This window comes from Protopterus annectens, chromosome 4.part1 (assembly GCF_019279795.1).
Source record: "Protopterus annectens isolate FY-2018-M chromosome 4.part1, PAN1.0, whole genome shotgun sequence".
Lineage (NCBI taxonomy): Eukaryota > Metazoa > Chordata > Ceratodontiformes > Protopteridae > Protopterus > Protopterus annectens.
The window spans coordinates 740,972,230-740,998,060 of record NC_056734.1 but is presented as its reverse complement, the minus strand read 5'-3'; the positions used below and the strand labels follow the sequence as shown (position 1 = coordinate 740,998,060).

Sequence of the window (25,831 nt, the reverse complement as noted above, 5' to 3'; positions counted from 1 at the left end):
TAGACCACGTTCAGCCAGAGCTGCAGCCTTTCTCAGGGGAGTACCAACCAAAGACATTTTTTAGGCTGCTACTTGGAGTTCAGTGCATACCTTTACAAAACATTACAATCTGCCTCTTTACTCTAAATCCAGGGCAGGCTTTGCCACTGCAGTTCTGCAGGGCCTCATAGCCGCTCCTAATGCTGTTTAGCTCCAGCCCCCCAACCATAGCTTTGGGACTCAACCCAAATGTAATGACTGCAACAGTGAAACACTAAGAACATAGTACAGTTGTTACACTTACCATAAATGTAGATGTTAAAGTGTATTCACTGTTGCAGTCCAGGTTACTTTCCCGCCATCTCCCTTATTTTTGCTGGAGCTTATCTTTACTTCTCTAATCTATACAACCTAGGTGGTGTATTTGCTTATAGAGGAAGGTAAAACTTAATTTGGTGCATGTTTGTTTTATTTACATAATTTTAGCCTACCCTTTGGGGGGCACCTGACATCTGAGGCAAGAAAATTTAAATAAAATGGCGTTGGCTGCATCTTTTATACCCCTGACTGCCTGACGTCAGGGAAGAGGCGCCAGCAACCGACACAGGACCCAAGACTTTGGAATTCAGGCTGACTGAGGGCAGCCTGCCAGCAGGATAAACCAAATGTAATGACTGCAACAGTGAATACATTCTAACATCTACATTTATGGTAAGTGTACACAACTGTACTTTTTCACACTGGGAAAAGCTGTCTCCTTGTATCTCTGCTGTGGTTTATAAAAATGGTAAGAAAATATTATTGGAGACATAATAGTAAATACAGGGAATTTGGGTAACTAAACTAGAGGCAAGCATACTGCGTGTATGAATAAAATTGAATTTGTAGACCCCGGTATGATGTAAATTTTAAAATTTGAGATTTTCTTTTACCTCTGTTGTACGCGCTTGTGTGTGTATGTATAACAGCTTTTCATTGGTAATCCTAGAAGACTTTTAGGGTACCATACAACTTGAGTAATTATGTACCATGTGAAAATTATTTAGGATTTTAATAAAGAATAATTTGTATGAAGAATTTATGAAAGTTTGTGTAGTAGGGATTTTAGGTATAGACTTAGGAAGTTTAAGGGCTTTCTATGTTTTAAAGTATTTTGATATGTCATGTTTAAGATTTTTTTGTGTGTAAAGAATAAAGTTTGAGAAATGTTATACCTTTGTATTTAAGTGGGTCATAATCAGGGCTTTAACAGGAGATTGATTTGAACATATATTAGATTATCTTAAAAAGCAGAAAGAAGGGATTTAAAATTAAGTTTATAGTTTGAAACCTGGGAAAGCATGACAGTAGCTTATAAAAATGTGAAATGTTCTGGGGTGTGTACTGATGGCATGGGTAAAAGAGGCAATTTTAACTGTTAGCATTACTTGTGGTAATTAAGCAAGACTTCCATGCAGAGATGAAATAAATATGGAGGGATGAAATATTCCTGCCCAGTGACTGATTTATGTATTTTATTAAATTAGTGCCTTGGAAAGCATCTGTACAAAAAAAAAATGGATTGCTATTTGTGTGATCAGTTATGATTAATGGCTCTAGAGCTGTGGATTGATCTGGAGTGTCTTCCACATTTGAATTCAAAAGAAATAATTTTGGAAATCAGTTTTAGTCTGTTAACCAGTATAACAGCAAATATTTTTATCATAATTGATGAGTGAAGTGCTTAAGCTTGCCTTAGATTTAAGAATGGTTATAGATCGATTGAATATTGGTCCATAAAGTAGCAGATGTTCTTCGTGTTTCACTGTTGCAGTCATCGTACTTGGGTTATCCTGCCAGGGGTAGTCCTCAGTTGGCACGAATGCCAGAGGCTTAGTATTTCTGCGTTAGTTGCTGTCACTCCAGGACTGATGTCATGTTGTCAGTGGTATAAAATCGGGCAGCCGACACCATTACATCAGTCTTTCTGTGTTAGTTGTTGTCGGTCCAGGACTGATGTCAGGTCATCAGTGGTATAAAATCAGGCAGCAGACGCCATTACATCAGTCTTTCTTGCTGAGGAGTCCGAAGCAGTTAGCACGAGTGCTGGTTGGCTGCCTACCTGACTTTTGTTAGTGAATTGAAGTTAGTCTTCTAAAGCTAAAGTACCCCATTGGAGATCCTTTTTTCTTGCTCTAACCGATGTCAGAAGAAGTTAACAATCGTCTCACCTGTGGAAAGCAAATACCATACCAGGACTTCCATTCTTACTGCGTCACCTGTTTAGGCCCAGACCACGAAGTACCTCGCTGTCGCTTTTGTGCTTTGTTCAATGCCAGAACTATATGTCGTTAGGCCCTTATTGTAGCTAAATATTTTCGCTCTGTCCCCGTATTCAGATATGGCTTCGGTAACCCATCCGACTACCGATCTGAAAAGTAAGGATAAAGACAGACCACACAGGTCCAAAACTGCCAATGACGCTTCCCTTAAGCTAGTCGTAATTTCTCCGGTCCTCAGGCGCTTTCGTAGCCCCTGATGCCCGCTTTTGTGTATTTGCAGGCCGCTACGGAGACCCATTCGGAGTCTAGAATGCCCCGAGACTCTTTTTTTGACTAGGGATCCTGCAGATTTCTCTACCTTGGAGGGGTCCGGAGCCGCCGAGCAGGCACCGGCTTCCAAGGAAGTTCTTCGCACTACCGATACCAAACGCAAACTGACGACTTTCACATCTTCAGTTCTTTGTAAAACTACCTAGTTTCTAAGGCCTAGGGTACGAACTACGCCTAAAAAACCAGCGTCCCAACCTCAGGCACCTGCTTCCATCCCTCCGTCTCAAATGCTTAAAATGGTGTAAGACCTTGTCATGCTTATTTGGGGAAGCCAGCCAACCTCTTCTAAAAGAAAGAGACTTTTTCCCAGAAATTTAATTTGACCACGAGTCCGATGACTCTGAGGTTTCTAAATATTCAGACATGCAACCCTTGTCTGCTTATGAGGATTCAGATGCAGAGGAATCCATTCCTTCCTTCTGCCTCTCCTCCAGAGGATTTTTCATTTGGTGAAAACCCTACATTAAGGGAGTATTTCCAATGTGAATGTCAGGACTATCCTCAGTCCAAAAAGAGATTCAGGGAATTCTTAGATTTACCACAGCACAAACCTTTAACCATTCCTCTAGTCTTGGATGTTGTGGATGATGTCTTACTGGAATCCAGTTTGACTCCGGACACCCTTCCTCCTGCTCCCAGAAAACCTGACCAGTATTATAGTCCCTGACTCTTACAAATTCCTTTTCAAAAATCCTACTGCTGACCCAGAGGTAATCTCCCAAGGATCTAAAGAATTAAAGCAACCACAGCTAAGAATCCCACCTCTTTGGACAGGGATTCCCAAACTTTAGACAGATGGGGTAAACGGGTATACATCTCTGCAAGTCTTGCCATTAGGGCACTAAATTGTCAGTTCCACATGCTGATGTACCAGCAACATACCTTGAAACACCTCAAACAGAAAATATTTACCTTTCCTGTTTGTGCAGAAAATAAAGAATTACAAGAGCTTATGCATTCTGCAAGCTAAATTGTTAAACACACCTTGCAAATGTGGCTTTGCCCTAGAAGCATCTTGCAGGGCAGCAGTCACTGGTTCTGTACTTAGAAGGCATGCTTGCTTAAGGAGCAGACCTTGCCAGACCAAGTTGAATCAAAACTATTGGACGTACCATTGAACAAAGACAGTTTGTTTGGCACCAAGTCAGAAGAGGTCTTAAAAAGATGGAAGAAAAAGCTAAATCTCTGCAAACAGACTTCTTACAGGTCCAGCCCCTGAGGTTCAGTAGGCATTGCCCCTCCAAATTTTGATACTTTCTGGCCCCCTCCAGCCAGCTCGGCCAAGACCTAGGGGAAGCAGACTCCCCAGACAGCAGTCCCAGGGAATGCAGAGAGCAAAGCAATGGAGTTCCTCCACTTCAAAAACAGAGAATGGAAAAAACGCACAATGACTTTACACCTCCACCCCTTACCTCTGCCCACCTGCTCTTGCCCCAGGAGGAAAACTCTCTTCTCATGCAAACAACTGGGCCTCTGTTACCAACAACCAATGGGTCCTCAACTGTGTCCCAGGGATTCAAATTTTATTTTCTCACACTGCCAGCCCCAAATGGGTTCCCCGATCTTCCTCCAAACCAGTGGGCAGAGGCCAAAAAACAAGTCCATTCCTTGCTGTCCATGAGGGTAATTCAGCCTGTTCCTACAGACCAGATAAGCCAAGATTTCTACTCCAGGCTTTTCGTGGTACCCAGAAAAGAGGGCACCTGGTGCCCAATCTTTGATCTATCAATTCTAAACACCTTCCTGGTGGTGATAAAATTCAAAATGCTCACCCTCCAGCAGCTTCTTCCTATGCTTTCCAATGATGCTTGGTTAGCCACCCTAGACCTAAAAGAGGCCTACCTACACATCCCAATCAGGGAATCTTGCAGGAAATATCTACATTTCAGGGCAGGATCTTTGCAATTTTAGTTCTCGGTGCTTCCCTTTGGCTTATCCACTGCTCCCAGAGTTTTCACAAAATGCCTGGCTCCAGTCATTGCTTTTTGCAGACAAAGAAATATTCAAATTTACTCCTACTTGGATGACTGCCTGATTCAGGCAGACAGTCGGGAATAGCTATTACAGCACCTGACCTTTGTAAAGGACCTACTGACTTCCTTGGGATATACTATAAACGAAAAGAAATCAAAACTAGTCCGCACTCAATTGTATACCTGGGAGCAAGCCTGGACACAGCATCCCAGATGGCATTCCTTACTCCAGAAAAACAAGTCTACCTGACAGGATATTTCTCTCAGCTAGCCACAAGAACCTAGTTAATCACAAGGAAAATCCTTCAAGCTCTAGGGTTCATGGCCTCCTGCTTTCTACTCATTCCATATGCAGGCTGCATATGAGGAAACTACAATGGTACTTTAAAAAGCCTTTGGTGTCAAGACTCAAGACCTGGAAACTATCCTACCGGAGATACCCTGTCTAAGGAAAGATTTTCTTTGGTGGGTAGCAGCATGCAACTACAACAAGGATCTTCCCTTCTCAAAACGCCATGCCGCACAGACCCTCATCACAGATGCATCAGATTATGCCTGGGGTGCACACCTGGACGGCATGTGCATTCAAGGCCATTGAAGCCCAAGTCAAGTACATCTGCATATCAACCAAAAAGAGATGCTAGCTGTGCAGCATGCTTTGACAACTTTCAGACCCCTACTTTCCCCGGGGCCTCTTGTGATCAAAACAGACACCACCATAGTGATGTGGTATATCACAAGCAGGGAGGAACTCACTCTTATCCTCTCTGCAGACTCACCATTACCCTTTGGCACAGCACACTGCTTCAGCCAAGCAAGTTCAGCTGCTAGCAAAATACCTGCCAGGCTCCCTAAACTCTCTCGCAGACAATTTTAGCAGAAGCCTGATAGACCCACACCAATGGCAGCTAGACCAACAAACCTTCAACCTTGTAACCCAGAAATGGGGGCACCCCGAAGGTGGACCTTCCACAGCAATCAGCCAGCTCAGCAAATTCTGCACCAGGTACCTCACAGCAGGGCCTGAAAAGTGGATGCTCTATCCTTCCAATGGGTAAACCTCTCTATCTCTGTATTTCCCCCTCTACCACTAATTTCAAGGGTACTGCTCAAAATGAAGGAGGAAAAACCAGGGGTAATCTTGCCTCAGACTGGCCACGCCAGAGCTGGTACCCACTTTTGCGTAGCCCGTCACCCATGCCACCATGGCACCTACCTCGGATCTCACCACTCCTGACCTAAAAGAATGGAGAATTCATACATCCACAATTGCAGACCCTGAACCTGGCAGCCTGGCTTATTCCCTGACCTCTTCTCCAGCTGCCAGCCTAAGCAAACAAGTCGTGAATGTTATTAGGTGAGGCCAGATGCCACAGAACTAGAAAATTCTATGCTGACAAGTGGGAAAGGTTTTGCACCTGGATCCAGGGTAAAGGAGCTGAAACAGCACAGCCCTCCCTACCTCTCATCCTAGATTACCTAGCAGAACTACTACACAGGGGCCTTTCCTTCTCTTCTATTAAAATTCATGCCTTTGCCATCTCTGCTCATTACAGCAGACATCCTCTCATCAAACAGTTCCTAAGAGGGGTTAACAATTTAAGACCACCCAGAAGAGCTCCTTCCCCAGCTTGGAACCTTAACTTTGTGTTGGAAAAGCTCACCCTACCCCCCTTTTGAGCCTGCAGCTTCAGCAGAGTTAAAATTCCTATCTTGGGAAACAGCCTTGCTTCTGGCCATCACTTCAGCTAGAAGAGTTTCAGAGCTGCAAGCACTCATTGCTGTAGAACGTTTTTATCATCTTCCATGCTGACAGGGTCTCCCTCAGGACTAACCCAACCTTCATGCCTAAATTGGTGTCCCATGTGGCTCTCAACCAATCAATTCATTTGCCCACCTTTTTCCCTAACCCACAAAACAAAGGGGAAATAATTATGCATTCTCTAGATGTGCACAGACAGCCCAGATTCTGCCTGGATCGGAGAAAATCTTTTAGGATAACTGACCAATTGTTAGTCAACTTTGCTGCGAAGACAGAGGGCAAGGCCATATCCAAACAATCTCCAAATGGATAGTACACTGCATCCATTTCTGCTACAAACTCCACAGGAAACTGCCTAAGGGGGTCAGGACGCATTCCACCAGGGCAACCTCCACCTCTGCAGTTTTTCTCAGTGGGGTCCCTACCAGGGACATCCTGGATGCTGCAACATGGACTTCTGTTCATACCTTCACCAAGCATTACCACCTGCCTACCTTCTCCAAATCCAGGACAGGCTTTGCAACCGCAGTCTTGCAGGGCATCCTAGCTAGCCTCCAGTCTTCTTGACTGCCTCCACCATTTTCTTTAGCTTTGGGATTCAACCCAAGTGAGGTGACTGCAACAGTGAAACACGAAGAACATAGTACAGTTGTGTACACTTTCCATAAATGTAGATGTTAGAGTGTATGCACTGTTGCAGTCCTGGTTTCCCACCCTCCATCCCCTTGTTTCTGTCCCCCCCCCCTTCACTCCTTACAGGGAAGTTTTGGTATTTACTTTCTACTGGTGGTGTTCTTCTACCATATCCTAGCTCCCTATTTGGGGGCTCCTGACAGTTGGGGCAAGAAAAAATGATGTATTGGTGTCTGTTGCCTGATTTTATACCACTGACCTGACATCAGTCCTGGAACGACAGCAATCGACGCAGAAATACTAAGCCTCTGGTATTTGAGCCGACTGAGGGCTACCCCTGGCAGGATTACCCAAGTTTGACAATTGCAGTAGTGAATGCACTCTAACATCTACATTTATGTAAGTGTACACAACTGTACTTTGTGATGATAAACCATCATCACTTCTTTCAGATTCTGAAAGAAAAGTCTGCAAACACTGCTAAAAACTCATTAGGTCCAGAGAGTAAATGTTAAGCCATATGATAAGAGCTGTTTTCATAGCTGAAGTGTAAATAGTTTTGCAAAATCATCTGTATGATATTTTTGAATTTGACTTCATAAACATCAGTACAGCAAACCCATTTGATTTCTTATTTTAATTAGAAGACATGAGCATATTTAGAACATTTCTGTGGTTTAGCTTTCTTTGAAGGCAAGTCCAGCATTATTACCACTCTGTTAAAATTAATTATTTCATTTATCTAGAAAAAATAGCAACCAAACATCTTGAAAGTGAAGCAGGGTGACAATGTATTCTGGAGTAAGGGAAGAAGTAGGCAATTTGCCAGGAAAAAAATCAACCTCTTCTACGATAACCTATTTCTTTGGCTTAGAGTGGTCATAAATACCTGCAGAGAGTTTTTGAATGTTTTTATCAAAATGCTACAAGTAATTTGATATTTGCGTTTGAACTCTTATGATGAATGTATGCTTAAGGTGAGTCAAGTTTTGCTGAAGTCAAGTAAAACTTAATGCAGAAAGATCTCTTGGATATACTGCTTGAGAAATGTGATTAAGTTTCATCTGAGCTTTTAAAAACATCTGACATTGTCAGTTTCAGATAACTCGGAAGTTTTAAGTAAAGCTTATTTAGGTACAGTTCTTTAAGGTCTTGCAACATGGCTTCTGTATCCATTTTGATTTTTAAGGCTTACATTTCTTGTTTAAAAAAATCTTTATTAAATTTTCACTATGACATAGGTAATGTTCCATTTATATAAATGAAAAAACATATTGATAGGCTCGGTTACAAGCCTTATACATTGCAGACCATGCCAACATAACTGTAGTTGCAAACGTTATACATATCTGTCCTGTTATTGTCGGTCAAAAACATTACATGGCTCATTCAAATCCTGCCTTCTTTTAAACCTCGTTCCTCTTCTGCATGTATTGTTCCCACAATTGTCATTTTTTCCAGTATAATTTGCTCCTGTCCTTTTCTTAAGATCTCCGTTCCAGTTTTATTTCAGTTACTATATTTGCTACTTCTAGTAAAGTTGATTTAGACTGATTTCTATTTCCTAGTAACTGCTTTTTTGACAGCCACTGTAATTAAACCTGGCAAGGCTTTACTATGTCTACGCAATTCCAATTCTGTATCATAGCTCAAAAAAAATTTCATAATTTACACCAGTTTGCTTACCCAGTGTCTCTGACAAAGCTACATTTCTTACAGTCTGTAAGTGGTAGCATTTCACCTCTTTTTGGTGATTTGATTACTTTCCTTTTTGAAGCAATTCTCTGAGAATATAAAGATTTAAAAGATAGAACATCTGTTGAAACTGGAGATAGTTACTGCTTAAAGGCAACAATAGAGAAAGGGCTAAAGAATTGCCAAGTAGCAACAGATTGACAGATGAAGCGGGTTGTAAACGAATGCTCTAACTTAAAAAGTTCAGCAAACCAGTAGGATTTATTGTGGAAAACAAAATGAGTAATCTAATAAAAATTCTGTGATGGAGCTGAGGAACGTGCCATGTAGATTCAATTTCAGGTTGGAAAATAACGTTTTTTAAACACCTTTATTGAATTATCATGTGACATATGCAAATTTACATTTATATAAAAGCAATCAGACTATATTAAGTTCATGTTTACAAACTTTATACTTCACATATATTGATATATATCATATAACCTAAGCAATATTACATAAATTATTCAATTCCTGCCCTTTTTCAGCAAGAAACATTTTTATTAAACAGTCACGTATGACATAGGCAATCGTACATTTATGTAAATGAAAACAATCCACACCAACACAATCCTAGTTGTAAGCGCTTTACTTGACAAACTATGCTGGCACACTTCTAGTTGCAAACATTGTACATCATTTCTAATTTACCTAATCATTTTCAGTCAAACATTACATGGCTCATTTAAGTCCTCCCTTCTTTTAAACCTCATTCTTCCCCTGTATGTATTGTTACCACAATTCCCATTTTTTCGTGTGCAGTTTGCTCCTACTCTTTTCTAAAGATCTCAATTCCAGTTTTATTTTTGTTACTGTATTTGCTACTTCTAGTGTAGTTAGTTTAGATTTTGATTTCTGTTTTCTAGTAGTTTTTTTTGGTAACCACCATAATTAGACAAAGCAAGAGCTTAAAATTTCTAGGCAATTCTGATTGTGTCATAGCTCAGAAAAATCTCCCTCGTCACACCAATCTGCCCACCCAGCATGTCCAATATTACATCCCACAGGGAATCCTTAATGTCCACCAACTCACCACACTCCCAGAAAATGTTCCCAATTACCTCTTTCTTCCCTGTCACACCTCCAGTGTTGGCCGTCTACGTGAGGGAAAATTCTCTGGATTGTACTTTGGGTATAAAAATATCTGTGTAAACATTTCCAAGCAAAAATCCTAAATCTAGATTTTGTTGCATGTTTGGGAGACATACATATATCCACCCATTGTTTCTTTGTGAATTGCTTATCCAGTCTGTCTTCCCAATCCTTTCTAATCTCCTCCGATTGATTCATATAGATGTCCTGTTCATATGCTGCAGTATCCATTACATGAGGGAGTCTGCCTCCGGTTGACTCGTACGTCTGGGTGTTTTACCAAAGGTAAATAGTACTGTGAAGGTAAGTGCGTCTGCCTGCATCACTTGGCATACGTTGACCGTAAACAGACATCAGCACGCACCTACCTCAGAACTTTTCTGCTGCCTGTTTGAATGCCAGCTGCGGTCATTGCTCACTTGGAAAAGTGACCTTGTGCTTTATCCGTGCTCGGATAAGTAACCCCTAGGGGGTTTTGTTAACTTTCTTGCTACTGTGTTGTGGGTTAATGTAAGGTAGAAAGGGCAAGTGTTGTGTGGAAGGTAGCTTCCACATAAAGACTCGCACAAGCTCTATTTATTTTGTCTAGACCCAGACCATGATCAATACCACCTGTGAGATATGCAAGGCTTTTGTACCCAAGACCCATAGGAGCCAACTTGCTGCTCTTAAACTATATGTAGCGAATCTGCATTTAAAATGCCTGGCTAGAGACATGGACCCGACATCAGGACCTTCAGAGGAGTTGCCGACTTAAAGGCCAAGAAGCCTCAGCCTAAACTTATGACCGTGCTCTCTTTTCTGACCGTTCCTCTCGAGGCCATTGAAGGCCTGGAGATGGAGTCTGAATCCGCAGACCTTCTGCTGACCGGTACCAGGGGGAAGCCGTTAAGGAGTCTGCCAGCACGTTTCAGAGGGATCCGCCGACATCTGACCCGGGCACCGGGGTAGAACCACGGCTTATCTCTGAAGGCCCACATGGGTTTTTCCAAATTGTAGTCCCAGAAGACTTTCTCTCAGATGTTGTACAGTATGTCTGGCCCTCCTACTCTTCATAGCATCTTAGACCCCTACATCGGAGGCCCCTAAAAAGAAAAAAACAAAAGACCAAACAATACCATTTCTTCTCTGCAGACCATGCCATGGGATCAAGTACCTTACTGGCAGGCCGTTATCCAAGGCCTATTTAATGCTTTCATGGCCGTACACCAAACATATGCACCTGCCCAGGCTCCCTCAGCCTCCACTCTTGGAAGTAGGCCTTTGACAGATATTACTTCTGAGGATGAGGAATCATCAGAGGATAAGTCCCTTAATTACACCTCTCAGATTGCCTCTCCACTGGGGTATGCTTCCCCAGCGGAGGAGTCTAATGGAACTGATTTTGGGGGAGACAGTTGTCCAAATGAAAGACTTTTTTTAAATGGGACTGCAGTCCGGTATCTGAAAGTCAAAAGGGGTACTATGACGTCTTGCAAATGAGTCCCCTAACCTGTCTGCTTTTCCCCCTGTCCTTCCTGCATTTTCAGATTCCTTCTTGGCTACATAAAAATCACCAGACTCCCAACCTCCAGTATCCATACGCCCTGACAGATTTTATAAAGTTCCTGATGATGCCAGTCCTTTTCAAGGCTCCTTCTGCAGATCCATCTACTGTATCTGTTGCTGCAGGTAAAACCTCTAAACTTCTTCCCTCCACTTCCTTGCTCCCCTCGGATAAGGAAAACAGAATCATGGAAAGGTTGGGTAAAAAAATGTTTATAGCGGTCACCTTAGCTCAGAGAGCCATAAATTGTCAGACTTGTATGGCCAAAATGCTCCTTGGCCCTATTGACAGATTCCATTAAACAATTTGAGTTACCTGACTCCCCAGTAAGGCAGAGGTTGCTAGCCTTTTGAATTCTTGCACTCAAGTTAACAGACACTCTAAAGTGTAGTTATGACTCTGTGGAGATTTCAGCAAGGGCAGCTGCATTAGGGTCAGTCCTCTGGAGATATTCCTGACTCAGGCTACAGCCTTTGCCAGATGATATCGAAGCAAAACTTATGGACGTATCCTTGGATAACAAAGCCTTGTTTGGTTCAACGGCTACAGAGCTCTTCAAAGCTATTCAGGCGAAGGGTAAAGAACTTAAGGATCTCAGGCACATATTTGTGTCCCATGTTCCCAGTTTCCAGAGGAACTACCTGGCCAGCACCACCTTTGTGAGAATGCCTTCTAAACATCTATCTACCAAAGGGAAAAAAAGACTCCAGGAAGTAGATCCCTCCTAGGGCTTCTCCCTCTACATCAGTTCAAAAGCAGCCTTTTCAGGCCAAACCTGGTAGTCTGACTACCAGGCCTCAAGTCCTGCTTACCCCCACCTGTCCTTTTCTGTTTGGAAACAGATTACTCCGGGCTCTTGGGTCCTTTCTATCGTAAAACAATGTTATTTCATGGTCTGGGAGCCCAAACCAGCATTCAAAGGCATTCCTCAACCCGCTCGAGACCAAATGGCTTCCTTTCCTCCAGTCTTGCATGCCCTCCTTTGTCAAGGCACTATTCAAGAGATACCCCAAAATTTGAGTGAAAGGATTTTACTCCAGAATGTTCCTGGTTCCTAGAAAAGAAGGTTCCTGGAGACATGTCTTAGATCTATCCCATCAGAATGCCATTCTCAAGGTCCCCTCCTTTCAAGTGCTGACTCTTCTTGCACTCTTTCCCTTGTTTCTCCCTCAGGCCTACATGGTGTTCTCAAGCATAAAGGATGCTCGCCTACACATCCCAATCCGCCCACTTTTCAAGAAATTCCTTCTTTTCTCAGTGGGTTCTTTTCATTTTCTGATTATCTTCATGTTTCACTGTTGCAGTCATTACATTTGGATAATCTGTGTTGGCAGGTTGCCCTCAGTCGGCCTGATTAACAAAGTCTTGGGTCCTGCGTCGGTTGCTGTCCCTTCTTCCATGATGTCAGGTCGTCTGGTATAAACCATGCATCCAACGCCATTACATCCATTTTTCTTGCTGTGCGGTGCCCGAAGCAGAAGCAGTTCGCAAGTACCGGTCGGCTGACTCCTCCTAAAATTTTTATTTTCGAGTTTCAGTACCTAAGTCTTCAACTTAAATATAAGTACCCCGTTGGGGGAAGCTTTTTTTTTGCTCCTTACCGATGTCAGTAAAAGTTAATTGTATTACTTGTGGAAAGCAAATACCTCAAAGATTTTCATTCGTACTGTATTCCTTCCCTAGGCTCTGACCGATGTACCTTGCTGTCGGTTTTGTGCTTTATTTAATCAGTGCACTATCCGTCGTCTGTACATTTTTGCCTCTAAGTATTACAGTTCTCCATTTCGTTATCCAGAAATGTCGTCGGTTAGCCATCCGACTACCGGGATTCCGAATCAATGCAAAGATGGACAGAGACAGGCCACCAAGGTCCAAAACTGTTGACGCTTCTCCTAAGCTAGTCGCCAGTTTGCCGGTACTCAGTGAGCATAGGCCTTTGGCTATACCTCCTGTACTAGACATTGTTGTGTGTTCGGAATCCAGTATGGCCCCCGATTCCCTGCCTCCGCGGCTCCTAGCAAACCTGACAGATACTACAGGGTTCCTGAGTCCCACAAATTCCTTTTCAAAAATCCTGTTGCAGATCAAGAAACCATTTCTCAGGGATAAAGGGCATTAAGGTTTCTACTGCTAAAAATCCTACCCCTTCTGATAGAGGGCGCTGGATAGATGGTGTAAGAAGGTTTATACTTCTGCAACCTTGGCAATCGGGGCTTTAAACTGGCAATTTCATACGTTAAAATATCAACAGCATACTACTGGACTGCTTAAACAGAAAATGATGATTCCTGACTGTGTGGAAAATAATGATTTACAGGATTTATTGCTTTCTGCTGAACAAGTTGGAAAACATACTTTGAAATGTGGTTTTGATTCTTTAGAGGCCTCCTGTAGGGCTGCTGTTACTGGGTCTGTGCTTAGAAGGCATGCTTGGCTTAAGGAGCAATCTTTGCCTGATCCTGTTCGTGAAATTGTTGGATGCTCCTTAATATCAGGGCCGCCTGTTTGGCAATAAGGCTGAAGAAGTTCTAAAATGATAAAGCTAAATCTATGCAAACTGTTAAAGATTTCTTACAAGTGCAACCTCCATGAATTAGTGGGCACTGGCCTACTAAGAATTGGTCTTTTCCAGCTCCTTACAGATTCTCTCAAGCCAAACCCAGATACACCAAAAGCACCAGATGTTCTTCATCTCACATTGCTGCAGTCCTTACACTTGGGTAGTCCGCTGTCCTCGGTTGGCCCGAATATCAAAGTATAAGGCTGACGTCGGTCAAGGCGCATAAGACTGACATCAGGACGTCGGGGTACAAATGCGCATGACCGACGTCATATCCTCAGTCTTTTTTGCCGCATGGTCCGATGCAGAAGCAGCGTTGCAAGTGCCGTTCGTTCTGAAATTTTTCAATTGGAGTTTCAGACCAAGTCAAAGTTGGCTAAGTACCCGTTGGGGAATATTTTAGTTTTTCTTGCCTCAGTGGTTTACCGGATGTCAGAAAAAGTGAATAACTGTATTTCTTGTGGGAAACAGATACGCATAGAGATTATCATACTTTGTGTATTCCTTGTTTGGGGCCTGAGCACGGCGTTGTTGGGTGTTGCTTTTGTGCTAGGTTCAATAAGTGCACTATAAGCGAAGGTTAGATTGTGCCAGGTTAGTCTTTGGAAGCGGTGTAATTATAATATGCCGTCGGATGCTCCGGCGCCGCTTCTAAGAAGCGCAAAGACAAAGCAGCTAAGCCCAGGCAGGAAGATTCGTCCGTTGGACGCCGGTTCTTTAGAGGTGTCGGTGGAACAGGGGTTCCGCTGGAGGTTTCTCTGGAGTCCCAGGGGGAGACTTTGTTATTGCAGGATGTGGCCTCTCAGGAGGCAGGTCAGGCTGAAGGGGCTTCTCTGGTTACTGTACTCCCTCCCTTCCTAAGGTGGTTAGGCCTCTCCTTCTGTTTCTAAGGCTTCTCCCAGAGGCAGGCCAGGTTTAGCTTCTGTTGGTGTCACTCCTAGTTCATCAGGATCTGTGCCCAAGAAGCACATGCTTAAAATGGCAGAAGATTTGATTACTTTGATTAGAGGTTCTTTGCCCCTCCTGATAAGAGGCCTAGGGTGGAACCAGAGTTGGGAGTTTTGAGCAGGCTTCTGATGTTTCAGAGTCTTCTGCTGAAGACTTGCAGGAGTATTCTCCTTATTCTGATTCTGATGTGGATGATTCTACTCCTTCTGCTTCTCCTCCAGAGGATTTTTCTTTTCAGAGACTCTTCATTCCATGAGGGAACATTTTAAGTGGGAAGGACAGGAGTTCTCTGATTGCTGGAAAAGGCTTAGGGAATTTTGTTTTACCCCAGCATAGGCCTTTGGCTATACCTCCTGTGCTCGATGTTGTGGAAGATGTGTTTGCAGAGGCTTCTCTTAATCCTGATTCTTTCCCTCCGGCTCCTGTTAAACCGGATAGGTATTACAGGGTGCCTGAAGCTCATAAATATCTGTTTAAGAGTCCTAGGGCGGACCCAGAAACTGTTAGTCAGGGGCCTAAGGGTGTCAAGGCTTCTGTTGTAAAAATCTGGTTCCTCTAGATAAAGAGGCCAGGGCTTTGGATAGATGGGGAAAGAAAGTGTATACCTCTTCCACCTTAGCTATGAGGGCTTTGAATTGCCAGTTTCACATGTTGAAATATCAAAACTATCTACTTTCTCAATTGAAGTCTAAGGTAGATGCTCTAGCAGAGGTATTGAGTGTAAAGAATTACAGGATTTGGTACATGTTTCTGAACAGGTGGGTAAGCATTCTTTGCAATGTGGTTTTGATGCTGTACAGGCTTCTTCTAGGGTGGCTGCCACTGGTCAGTTCTTCGCAGGCACGCCTGGCTGAGGGATCAGAATTTATCTGACCATGTTAAGACAAGGATTTTAGATGCTCCTTTACAGTCTGATGTGTTGTTTGGTCCTCCTGTGGAGGCAGTCTTAAAGAAAATGGAAGACAAGGCTAAGTCTATGCAGACTGTTAAAGATTTTTGCAGGTTCAGCCTCCAAAGTTTAGTAGAAATTGGCCTACCAATGGGTGGACGATCCTTCTTATGATTCCCAGTCTAGGGGTAGATCTAGGCGTGGTAGGGGCAGAGCTCAGGGCTCTTTCAGGCCTAGAACATGGAGTTCACCTGCACAGTCTGCAGGTGAGGGCAGGGGTCAGTCCTTTCGTAAACAGGCCCAATGACCTGCATTTTCAGCTGCCAGAGCCTCTTCCCTGGCAGCACCTTTGGGACGAAGGTTGGCACTTTTCAAGCAAAATTGGAGTTTAATTACCCAAGACAGATGGGTATTCGATATCCTACACCAACGTTACAAGTTTTATTTCCATACCTTGCCTCCTTTCAAAGGCATGCCAGACGTTCCTCCTCAGCAAAGAATAGAGGCTCACAAACAAATTTCTCTGCTACTTCAAATAGGGGCAGTACAGCCAGTTCCCTCTGTCAGAAGTGGGCCTAGGATTTTATTCTCGCCTGTTCCTAGTACCAAAGAAGGGAACACGTGGAGACCAATTTTGGATTTATCTATCCTCAACACTTATCTGGACATTCCAAAGTTCAAAATGTTGACGTTACAACAGCTTTTACCTCTGCTGGGCAAAGATCACTGGATGGTAACTCTGGATCTCAAGGAGGCTTACCTTCATGTTCCTATCAGACTAAGTTGCAGGAAGTATCTGCGTTGCTGGCTGGGACTTCTCATTATCAGTTCTCTGCATTGCCCTTTGGCTTATCTACTGCACCCAGAGTGTTCACGGAAGTTCTGGCTCCAGTGATAGCTTTCTTCAGGCTAAAGAGGAATACAGATTTATCCTTATTTGGACGATTGCCTGATTCTGGCTCAAGACAAGGACGAACTTCTTCATCATCTGCAATATGTGATAGCAGTGCTAAGATGCCTGGGGTATTCTGTGAACGAAATAAAGTCCAGTCTAGTACCCTCTCAGGACATGTGCTTTCTGGGTGTAAGACTGAATACAGCATCCCAGATGGCCTTTTGACCCCGGACAAACAAAAGAATCTTTCCTTTTACTTCCATCAATTGTCTCATCAGTCCAGGCAGACTGCAAGGACAGTCCTTCAAGCCTTGGGGTTCATGGCATCTTGTATTCTGGTGCTTCCCAATGCCAAACTGCATATGAGGAAGCTACAATGGTATCTCAAAATGTATGGACACAGCACTGCCAAGATATGGACACTGTCATTCAGATAATACCTTGCATTCAAAAGGAATTTTTGTGGTGGGCTCAGGAATGTCACCTAAACAAGGGACTCTGTGACCTGACCAGAGGCGAGTCAGATTCTAACGACAGATGCCTCAGACAAAGCTTGGGGAGCTCATCTAAATGGAAAAGTGGATACAAGACACGTGGCCTGCCAGACTACAACATCTACATATCAACTTGAAGGAGATGTTAGCAGTCCAATTTGCATTAATGGCTTTCAAGGATTTACTTCTTCCAGGGCAGGTGTTGATTCTAACAGACAACACAACTGTCATGTGGTACATCAACAAGCAAGGGGAACACATTCTTATCCTCTATGCAGGCAAGCAATGATTTTGTGGGAGACTGCTCTCAGTTTACAGCTCAATCTTCAGGCAAGGTTTCTGCCAGGAGCACAGAACTCCTTAGCAGATGTGTTGAGCAGACAAATTATGGATCCCCACGAGTGGAAATTGGATCCTCATGTATTTCAGAAATTGACAGTGTCATGGGGAACTCCAGACATAGATCTGTTCGCTTCTCCACTAAACTACCAGCTGCCAAAGTTTTGCACAAAAAGGTTTCATCCCACAGCCTGGAAAGTGGATGCTCTTTCTTTCAATTGGAGCAATCTTCATGTGTATGGCTTTCCACCTCTGCCTCTCCTCCCAAAGGTACTCTTGAAGGTCAGACAGGACAAGCCAAAGATGATTTTAATAGCTCCAGATTGGCCTCGACAGCACTGGTACCCATTACTGAGAAGTCTGCACGGGAGCCTCCATGGCCTTTTCTTTGATTCCACACCTGCTTTCTCAGGACAACAGTCATTTACTCAATGTTAAACTTCAGTCTTTGTACCTAACAGCCTGGCATATTCTGTTTTGAACCCTGGAGGGTCTCAGCTTCCACAGCAAGTTTTGAATGTTATTTTGGAAGCCAGAAGGCCTAGTACAAGGAAAGTGTACGCTGATAAATGGAAGAGATTTTTATTTTGGAGTGCAGCAAAGGAATTTGATGTTTCTGAGCCTAATTTAAGTGTGGCTCTTCAATATCTTACTGAGTTACTGGACAAAGGTTTGTCCTTTCTCTTCTATTAAGGTTCATGCTGCAGCAATTTCTGCTCACTATGACTGTGACCCACCATTGTTTTCTCATCCTTTGTTCAAGCAATTTCTTAGAGGGGCAAAGAATATAAGACCCCCACGTAGAGCTCCTACTCCTGCTTGGGATCTCAATTTTGTGTTGGAGAAACTCACTCTACAACCTTTTGAGCCTGCAGCTACTGCAGAGTTGAAATATTTATCATGGAAGACTGCTTTTTTGTTGGCCATTTCTTAATTTTTCATAAGGATAGGGTATCTTTGCGTACTAATCCTTCCTTTATGCCTAAAGTGGTTTCTAGTGTGGCTTTAAACCAAACTATTCATTTGCCTACTTTTTATGCAAACCCCCAAAATAAAGGGGAAAAGATTTTGCACACTTTAGATGTTCACAGGCAGTTGCAATATTATTTGAGCAGAACCAAGGGGTTCAGGCAGTCTCAGCAGTTTGTTTCTTTTGCTTTGAGTTCTCAGGGCAAGCCTGTGTCAAAACAAACTATTTCTAAGTGGATTGGGTTTTGCATTGCTTTCTGTTATTCCCATCATGGTAAGGAGATTCCAGCTGGGATTAGGCCTCATTCCACTAGGGCTACTGCCACTTCTACAGCTTTCTAAGGGGTGGCAACTAAAGATATTTTGGAGGCAGCTACTTGGAGTTCAGTGCATACTTTTTCTTTGCATTGCCACCTTCCTCTTTACTCTAAATCTAGGCCTGGTTTTGCCACTGCTATTTTACAGGGCATTTTGGCAGCTCCTTATGCTTTATAGTTTTGCCATCGACCCTTACCACTGCTTTGGGATTCTACCCATAAGTAAGGACTGCAGCAATGTGAGATGAAGAACATAGTACAGTTTTGTACCTACCATAAATGTAGATGTTCAAGATCCACATTGCTGCAGTCCAATTTACCTCCCTCCTTCCCCTCTGTAGTTAGAGGCGGTTGTGTAGTTTGGGTGTAAATATTGTGTATATTGTATATATTGTACATATTATTAGTGCAAGGGTGGTTGGTTGGTTGTTTGCTGTCTTTTGGCTGTGACCTTTCTGTTTGGGGTCTTCTGACATCTGGGGCAAGAAAAGACAGAGGATAAGACGTCGGTGAAGCGCATTTATACCCTGACGCTCTGATGTCAGTCTTATGCGCCTTGACGACGCCAGCCTTATACTTTGATATTCGGGCCGACCGAGGACAGCGGACTACCCAAGTGTAAGGACTGCAGCAATGTGGATCTTCGAACATCTACATTTATGGTAGGTACAAAACTGTACTGTTTGAGTCCCAGGGGACTCTCAGAACTAAGCAATGGGGGACCTCCACTTCCAATTGGAAAATAACAGACACACCCCTAATGGTAAACAGTCTCAATGACTTCCTTTTTAAAAACCCCACACTTATCTTTTATTTAGCCCTTTGGGGGAAGGTCTTCATTCATGAAAAACTCACTACTCACTCAGGACAATTTTTAAAATAATATAGTAATATAGTAGATTAGGGATACAGATCAGTTGCCAACACCAAACGGGTGGCCACACTTGCCCCCAAATCAGTGGGCAGAAGCTGAAAAACAAGTATTTTCCGTCTTAACCATGGGGGCTATTCAACCAGTACCAGAAGAGGAGGCTATTCAACCAGTACCAGAAGAGGAAAAGGGACAAGGTTTCTATTCCAGGGGTACCCAGAAAAGACTAATCATGGCGTCCAGTTCTGGACCAGTCTACTCTAAACACCTTTCTGGACATTTCAAAATTCAAGATGCGGACTCTTCACCAGTTACTTCCTATGCTAGGCAAAGATGCCTGGTTGGCAACTCTAGATTTAAAAGAAGCATACCTGCACATCCCAATCAGGGAATCTTGCAGAAGATACCTACGCTTCAAAGCAAGCTACTTGCATTTTCAGTTCTCTGCACTGCCCTTCGGCTTGTCTACTGCACCCAGGGTATTCACGAAGTACCTGGCTCCAGTTATTGCATTTTGCAGTCAAAGAAATATTCAATATATCCATACCTGGACGATTGTCTAATTCAGGCAGAAAACCAGGGCATACTTCTAAATTATCTGACGTTTGTAAACAGCGTTCTAACTTGTCTGGGGTACACCATAAATGAAAAGAAATCACAACTGGTACCCTCTCAACAGATTACATTCCTGGGTGCAAGCTTGAATACAACTGCCCAGATGGCTGTCCTCATGCTAGAGAAGCAAATTCATTTGGTAACTTACTTCAGACAAGGTGCCACAAACCCTGCTATGTGCAAGACAAATACTGCAAGCCTTGGGGATCATGACCTCCTGCGTTGTTCTAATGCCATATGCAAGACTGCATATGAGGAAACTACAGTGGTACTTAAGTCTATGGAGTCAACATTGTCATAGCCTGGTAACAATAATTCCTATCATACCTTGCCTACGCCTGGAATTCCTATGGTGGGCAGAAACCTGCCACCAAAACAAGGGACTGCCATTCACACTACCCCCTGCCGCCCAAACCCTAACTACAGATGCATCAGACTATGCATTGGGGGGGGGCTCATCTGGCAGGAAAGTGCATTCAGGGCAAATGGAACCCAAGTCAAATGCACCTACATATCAATCAAAAAGAAATATTAGCTGTACAGAATGCTGTGACAGCCTTCAAGGACTACATTCTTCCAGGACAACTAATGGTAAAGACTGACAACACCACAGTTATGTGGAACATAAGCAGGGGGGTGCACATTCTTACCTCTGCAGACTAGCCATGGTATTGTGGAACACATCCTTGAGCTACCAAGTGCACCTACAAGCTCAATTCCTGCCAGGAAAATTGAATACACTGGCAGACGGACTAAGCAGAAATCTCATGGACTCGCACGAGTGGAAACTGGAACCACGGATTTTCAACATGTTGACAAGCAAATAGGGGAGACCAGACATAGATCTATTTGCTTCACCCCTGAACTACCAGTTGGACAAGTTTTGCACAAGGACTACCCACAAAGAAGCCTGTAAAGTGGATGCTCTGTCCTTTACTTGGAAAAACCTATCGGTCTACACCTTCCCCTTTCTGCCTCTGCTCTCCAAAGTTCTGCTAAAAGTCAAACAGGGCAGACCAAGAATGATTGTGATTGCTCCAGACTGGCCATGCCAACACTGGTACCCACTCCTGCGCAGTGCGTCACAAATCTCCATGGCACTTGCCTCAGACCCCTTCTTTGCTGTCTCAGGAGAACCAAATTCTGCACCCTCAGCTTCCAACACTGAACCTTTGCAGCCTGGCTAATCATTTAAATTCGCCCTTATCCCTCAGCAAACCTGTAATGGATGTCATCTTGGAGGCAAGAAGACCTAGTACTAGAAAATTTTATGCCGACAAATGGAAAAGATTATGTGCCTGGAACCAATCTTTAGGGATGAGCACAGCAGCGCCCAATTTACCTCACAAAGGCCTGTCTTTTTCCTCTGTTAAAATCCACACTTCAGCTATTTCAGCTCATTATAACACAGAACCCCTTCCCTCTTCTCTCATCACCTGCTCAAGCAGTATCTTAGAGGGGCAAAGAACTTGAGACCACCCAGGAGAGCCCCTACCTGGGACCTTAACTTTGTTTTGGAAAAACTCACTCTACCTCCTTTCGAGCCAGCTGCTACTGCAGACTTGAAATTTATTTCTTGGAAAACAGCCTTCCTTTTAGCAATCAATTCAGCTAGAAGGATATCTAAATTACAGGCCCTTATGGCAGTGGAGCCTTTCATCATCTTTCATGCGGACAGGTTATCTTTGAGGACCAATCCATCCTTCATGCCCAAGGTGGTTTCCACTTTGGTTCTTAATCAGTCCATTCATTTGGTAACCTTTTTTTCCAATCCGCAGAACAAAGGGGGAACGGATTCTGCATTCCTTCGATGTGCACAGACAACTTAGTCTACTTTGACAGGACTAAATCTTGAAGAAAATCTGAGCAATTGCTGGTAGCATTTGCTGCAGGGGCAGAGGGGAAGGCTATTTCAAAACAAACCATTTCTAAATGGGTAAGCCATTGCATTCATTTCTGCTGTAAGCACCATGGAAAACCTTTCCCCCAGGGGATCAGATCTCACTCCACGAGGCCTGCATCTACTTCTGCAGCCTTTCTCAGAGGTGTTCCTACCAGGGTTATTCTAGATGCTGCTTCCTGGAGTTTTGTACATACTTTCACCAAGCATGATCATTTACCAATTTTCTCTACATACAGAGCTGGCTTTGCCACTGCTGTCTTGCAGGGCCTTATAGCTGGCCCTAATTCTGTATAAACTCCTCCTCCCAACCATAGCTTTGGGAATCTACTCAAATGTAATGACTGCAACAGTGAAACACTAAGAAAATAGTACAGTTGTGTACACTTACCGTAAATGTAGATGTTAGAGTGTTCACTGTTGCAGTCCTGGTTACCCTCCCTCCAGCCAGCCCCCTAGTTTTCTGTGGCTATACCTCTACTTTCTTTTACTATGCTTAAAAGCCTTTTTGGTGTATTTGCTTTTGGTTGGAGGTATATTTTTCTGTTTTTAATTTTATTTGCTCCCCGCTGGGGGGCACCTGACATCTGGGGCAAGAAAAACTGATGTAATGGCATCGGATGCATGTTTTATATCCCTGATGACCTGATGTCATGGAAGAAGGGACAGCAACCGACGCAGGGCCCAAGACTTTGTTAATCAAGCTGACTGAGGGCAACCTGCCCTCAGATTACCCAAATGTAATGATTGCAACAGTGAATACACTCTAACATCTACATTTATGGTAAGTGTACACAACTGTACTTTCTGTGCTTTGCCATTTGGTCTCTCTACGGCCCCAAGAATGTTCATAAAGTATTTAGCCCTAGTCATTGCCTTCACCAGAATGCAGGGGATCCCCTCTGTTCCCTTACCTGGACAATATCCTCATCCAGGCATCTTCCCCACAGTTGGTTCAACAGCACATGAAGTGTTCCAGCTCCCTGCTGAAAGGGCTAGGGTCTACTGTAAACTTTCAAAAATCTTCTCTGATCTCCCCCCCTCCCAGGACCATGTATTCCTAGGATGCAGGATTCTTTCAGTGCAGATGATGGCCTGTCTATCTCCAGACAAAAGTCAGACCCTCGCTTCGTATTTCCAGGAAATTCTTTCTCCAAGGCCTGTCCGCCAGGGAATTTCCAAGGCTCTTGGGGTTTGTGGCTTCCACCATTCCCCTGGTACCCTTAGCAAGTGGTAATGATGAACCTAGCGGAAGCAGGAACCAAAATAATGCTATGGTAACAGGGACAGCAAAACAGAGGCGGACAAGGAGGGGTCCATAACGGAACACCAAAGGACTTTAACTTTGATATTTGGGCTGGTCAACGTTTTTATTTCCAGCAAGGTACTGTGAACAGTAATTTTATAAATGAAGGTGTTGAAAGTAATCTTGGCATCTTCAAAGATAAACTGTACACATTAAAAAGCAAACAACTGGAGATAGATTATTTAAAAGAATGCATACGTGTTAAACGTATACCAAAAGGGTTGCGTTTTTATAAATTTCCCAATAATCTACAGTTGGGAACTGTGTTTTATGAAAAACTGTGCAATTTTTGACAATGCTGGTCTTGAAATGATGAATTTAATGATTTTAGAATATGAGCAAAACTGAATTATTAATGAAAGGATTAAATGATTTGAATGAAAAAATGACTAAGGACAGAGTTTAACAGTATTAAGAGAGATTATGACAAAATGTTTACTGAAGTGGATCAATTTTGTAATAAAATTTTAAGTAGAAAGATTAGGAAATTAGATAGGGATTTACAAGAATACAGGGAGGGGAAGGAATGGACAAGTCAATCTGGATGTAGGCCCTAGAAGGTTAGAAGAAGAGGGCAACCTTAATAACGATGATTTGAGCAACACAATAGATCAACCTAGGAGAAGAGAAAGGCTGGCTGAAAGAAATAGGAAGTATTCAGTGCAGGATTTTCAACAGCCCCCCAACAGAGGGGGGAAGGGGGTAAGGCAACAACAGCAGACGTGGAACAGTTTTTACAATCGAATATAGAAGCTGGAGGAAGTCCCCTGAATTTACAAGGGTATGTTGAAAGACAGATTGTGTATAGGAAGGATAATTTTTCCATTTTTAACTACACTGACCTGACACCTACACAAGAATACTTCAGCCTGTTCTCCAAAGGGCTTCATTTCGTTCCTCTCTAAGCAACTAATGTTCCAGAAATAATAATGGATTTAAAAATGTTTTTAAGACCAATTTAAAAATAATGTTCAAGGGTAAACCCAAATCAGATCAAAGGTCAACTAGGAAAAGCACTTTTAACCCACCCTATTTTAAATATTTTTGGAGAACTGATAGAGAAAGATCTAAGACAAATGAGAACAAGTTCAAAACAGGTGCAGTTTAGTAATCTGGAACCAAAAGAATGGGAATTGATGGAATTGTTGAAAAAAGAAGGCTGCAGAATTATGAAACCAGACAATGGGAGGGGGGTGGTACTGATGTATGAGGTGGATTATGATGCTCATATTTATGAAATGTTGCAGGATGAAGAACAATATGAAGTGATATCCAAAAATGAAATGAATATAGCCCATTCAAAAATTGAATACTTATTGTATGATCATTTATTACAGGGGGTTATTAATGAGAGGATATACAATTTCCTACATGTAGACAAGCCTAAGATTCCAGTTATTTTCGGGATACCGAAAACGCACAAAGGGTTGGAACAATTGAGATTCAGGCCAATAGTGGCAGGTGCAGGAAGCATCACGGAGCCACTAGCTAAGTTTATTGATGAAAAGCTGAAGGAATTTATGTCCGTAATAGGACACATTTGCAAGGATTCTTGGGAATTTTTAAAAGACATTAACGACACATGGTTTGATACGCAACTATGGATGTTGATCATAGATGTGGTAGAATTATTCCCCAGTATTCCGCACCAAATAGGATTAAAATGGTTTGGAGAGGTATTGAATAAAGAAACTGGATTGGATAGCAGAAACATTAACTTGATGTCAGAATTTATGGAAATAATACTAGATAATTTTATGTTATTTAAAGGTGAGTTTTACAGACAAAGAAAAGTTTTACAGACAAAGAAAGGGGGTGGCGATGGGAACACCCTGTGCCACAGTGTATGCAAATTTAGTATTACATCACTGGGAACAAAACAATGCGTTTAACAGCCCATGGAAAGGGAAAATAAGATTTTACAGACGTTATTTGGATGATATCTATTTACTATGGGCTGGGACGGAAAATGAATTAAAAATGTTTATGCAGTTTATGAATTCCAGCACGGATTTTTTAAGATTCACTTACGAAATGGATTTAAATGAATTACATTATTTGGACATCAGGCTAATGAAGGACTATGCCAATTCCAAATTTCAGTCTCAAATATTTAGGAAACCAACTTTTTCCAATGCTTTTTTAGATTTTAATAGTGGACACCCTTTTTACCAAAAAAAGGGTATTATCAAAGGACAGCTAATTAGGGCCTCAAGAATGTCTAGTTTGACGGAAAGTTTTAGGAAGGAGAGGGATACCCTCAAAGGATTATTTTTGGAGAAAGGATACCCAGAAGACTTAATAGATAGGATGATTCAAGAAGTCAGGAACAATAGAGAAGCAAAATATCCACCTTTTCTAGGATTAGGCAACATAATACCACAAAAGGGACAACAGGAAAAGAAGTCTGACATT

The 25,831-nt window shown here is 42.8% G+C and overlaps 1 protein-coding gene across 1 annotated transcript in view; it reads left to right on the top strand.

Moving 5' to 3' along the window:
- The window catches only part of LOC122801280 (arf-GAP with coiled-coil, ANK repeat and PH domain-containing protein 2-like), a 2,104,317-nt gene that overhangs the window by 225,560 nt on the left and 1,852,926 nt on the right, over positions 1-25,831 (top strand). Inside the window, exon 5 of the mRNA XM_044070827.1 lies at positions 24,393-25,092. Coding sequence (XP_043926762.1) covers positions 24,393-25,092 — 700 coding nt within the window. The remainder of the gene's footprint in view (positions 1-24,392; positions 25,093-25,831) is intronic.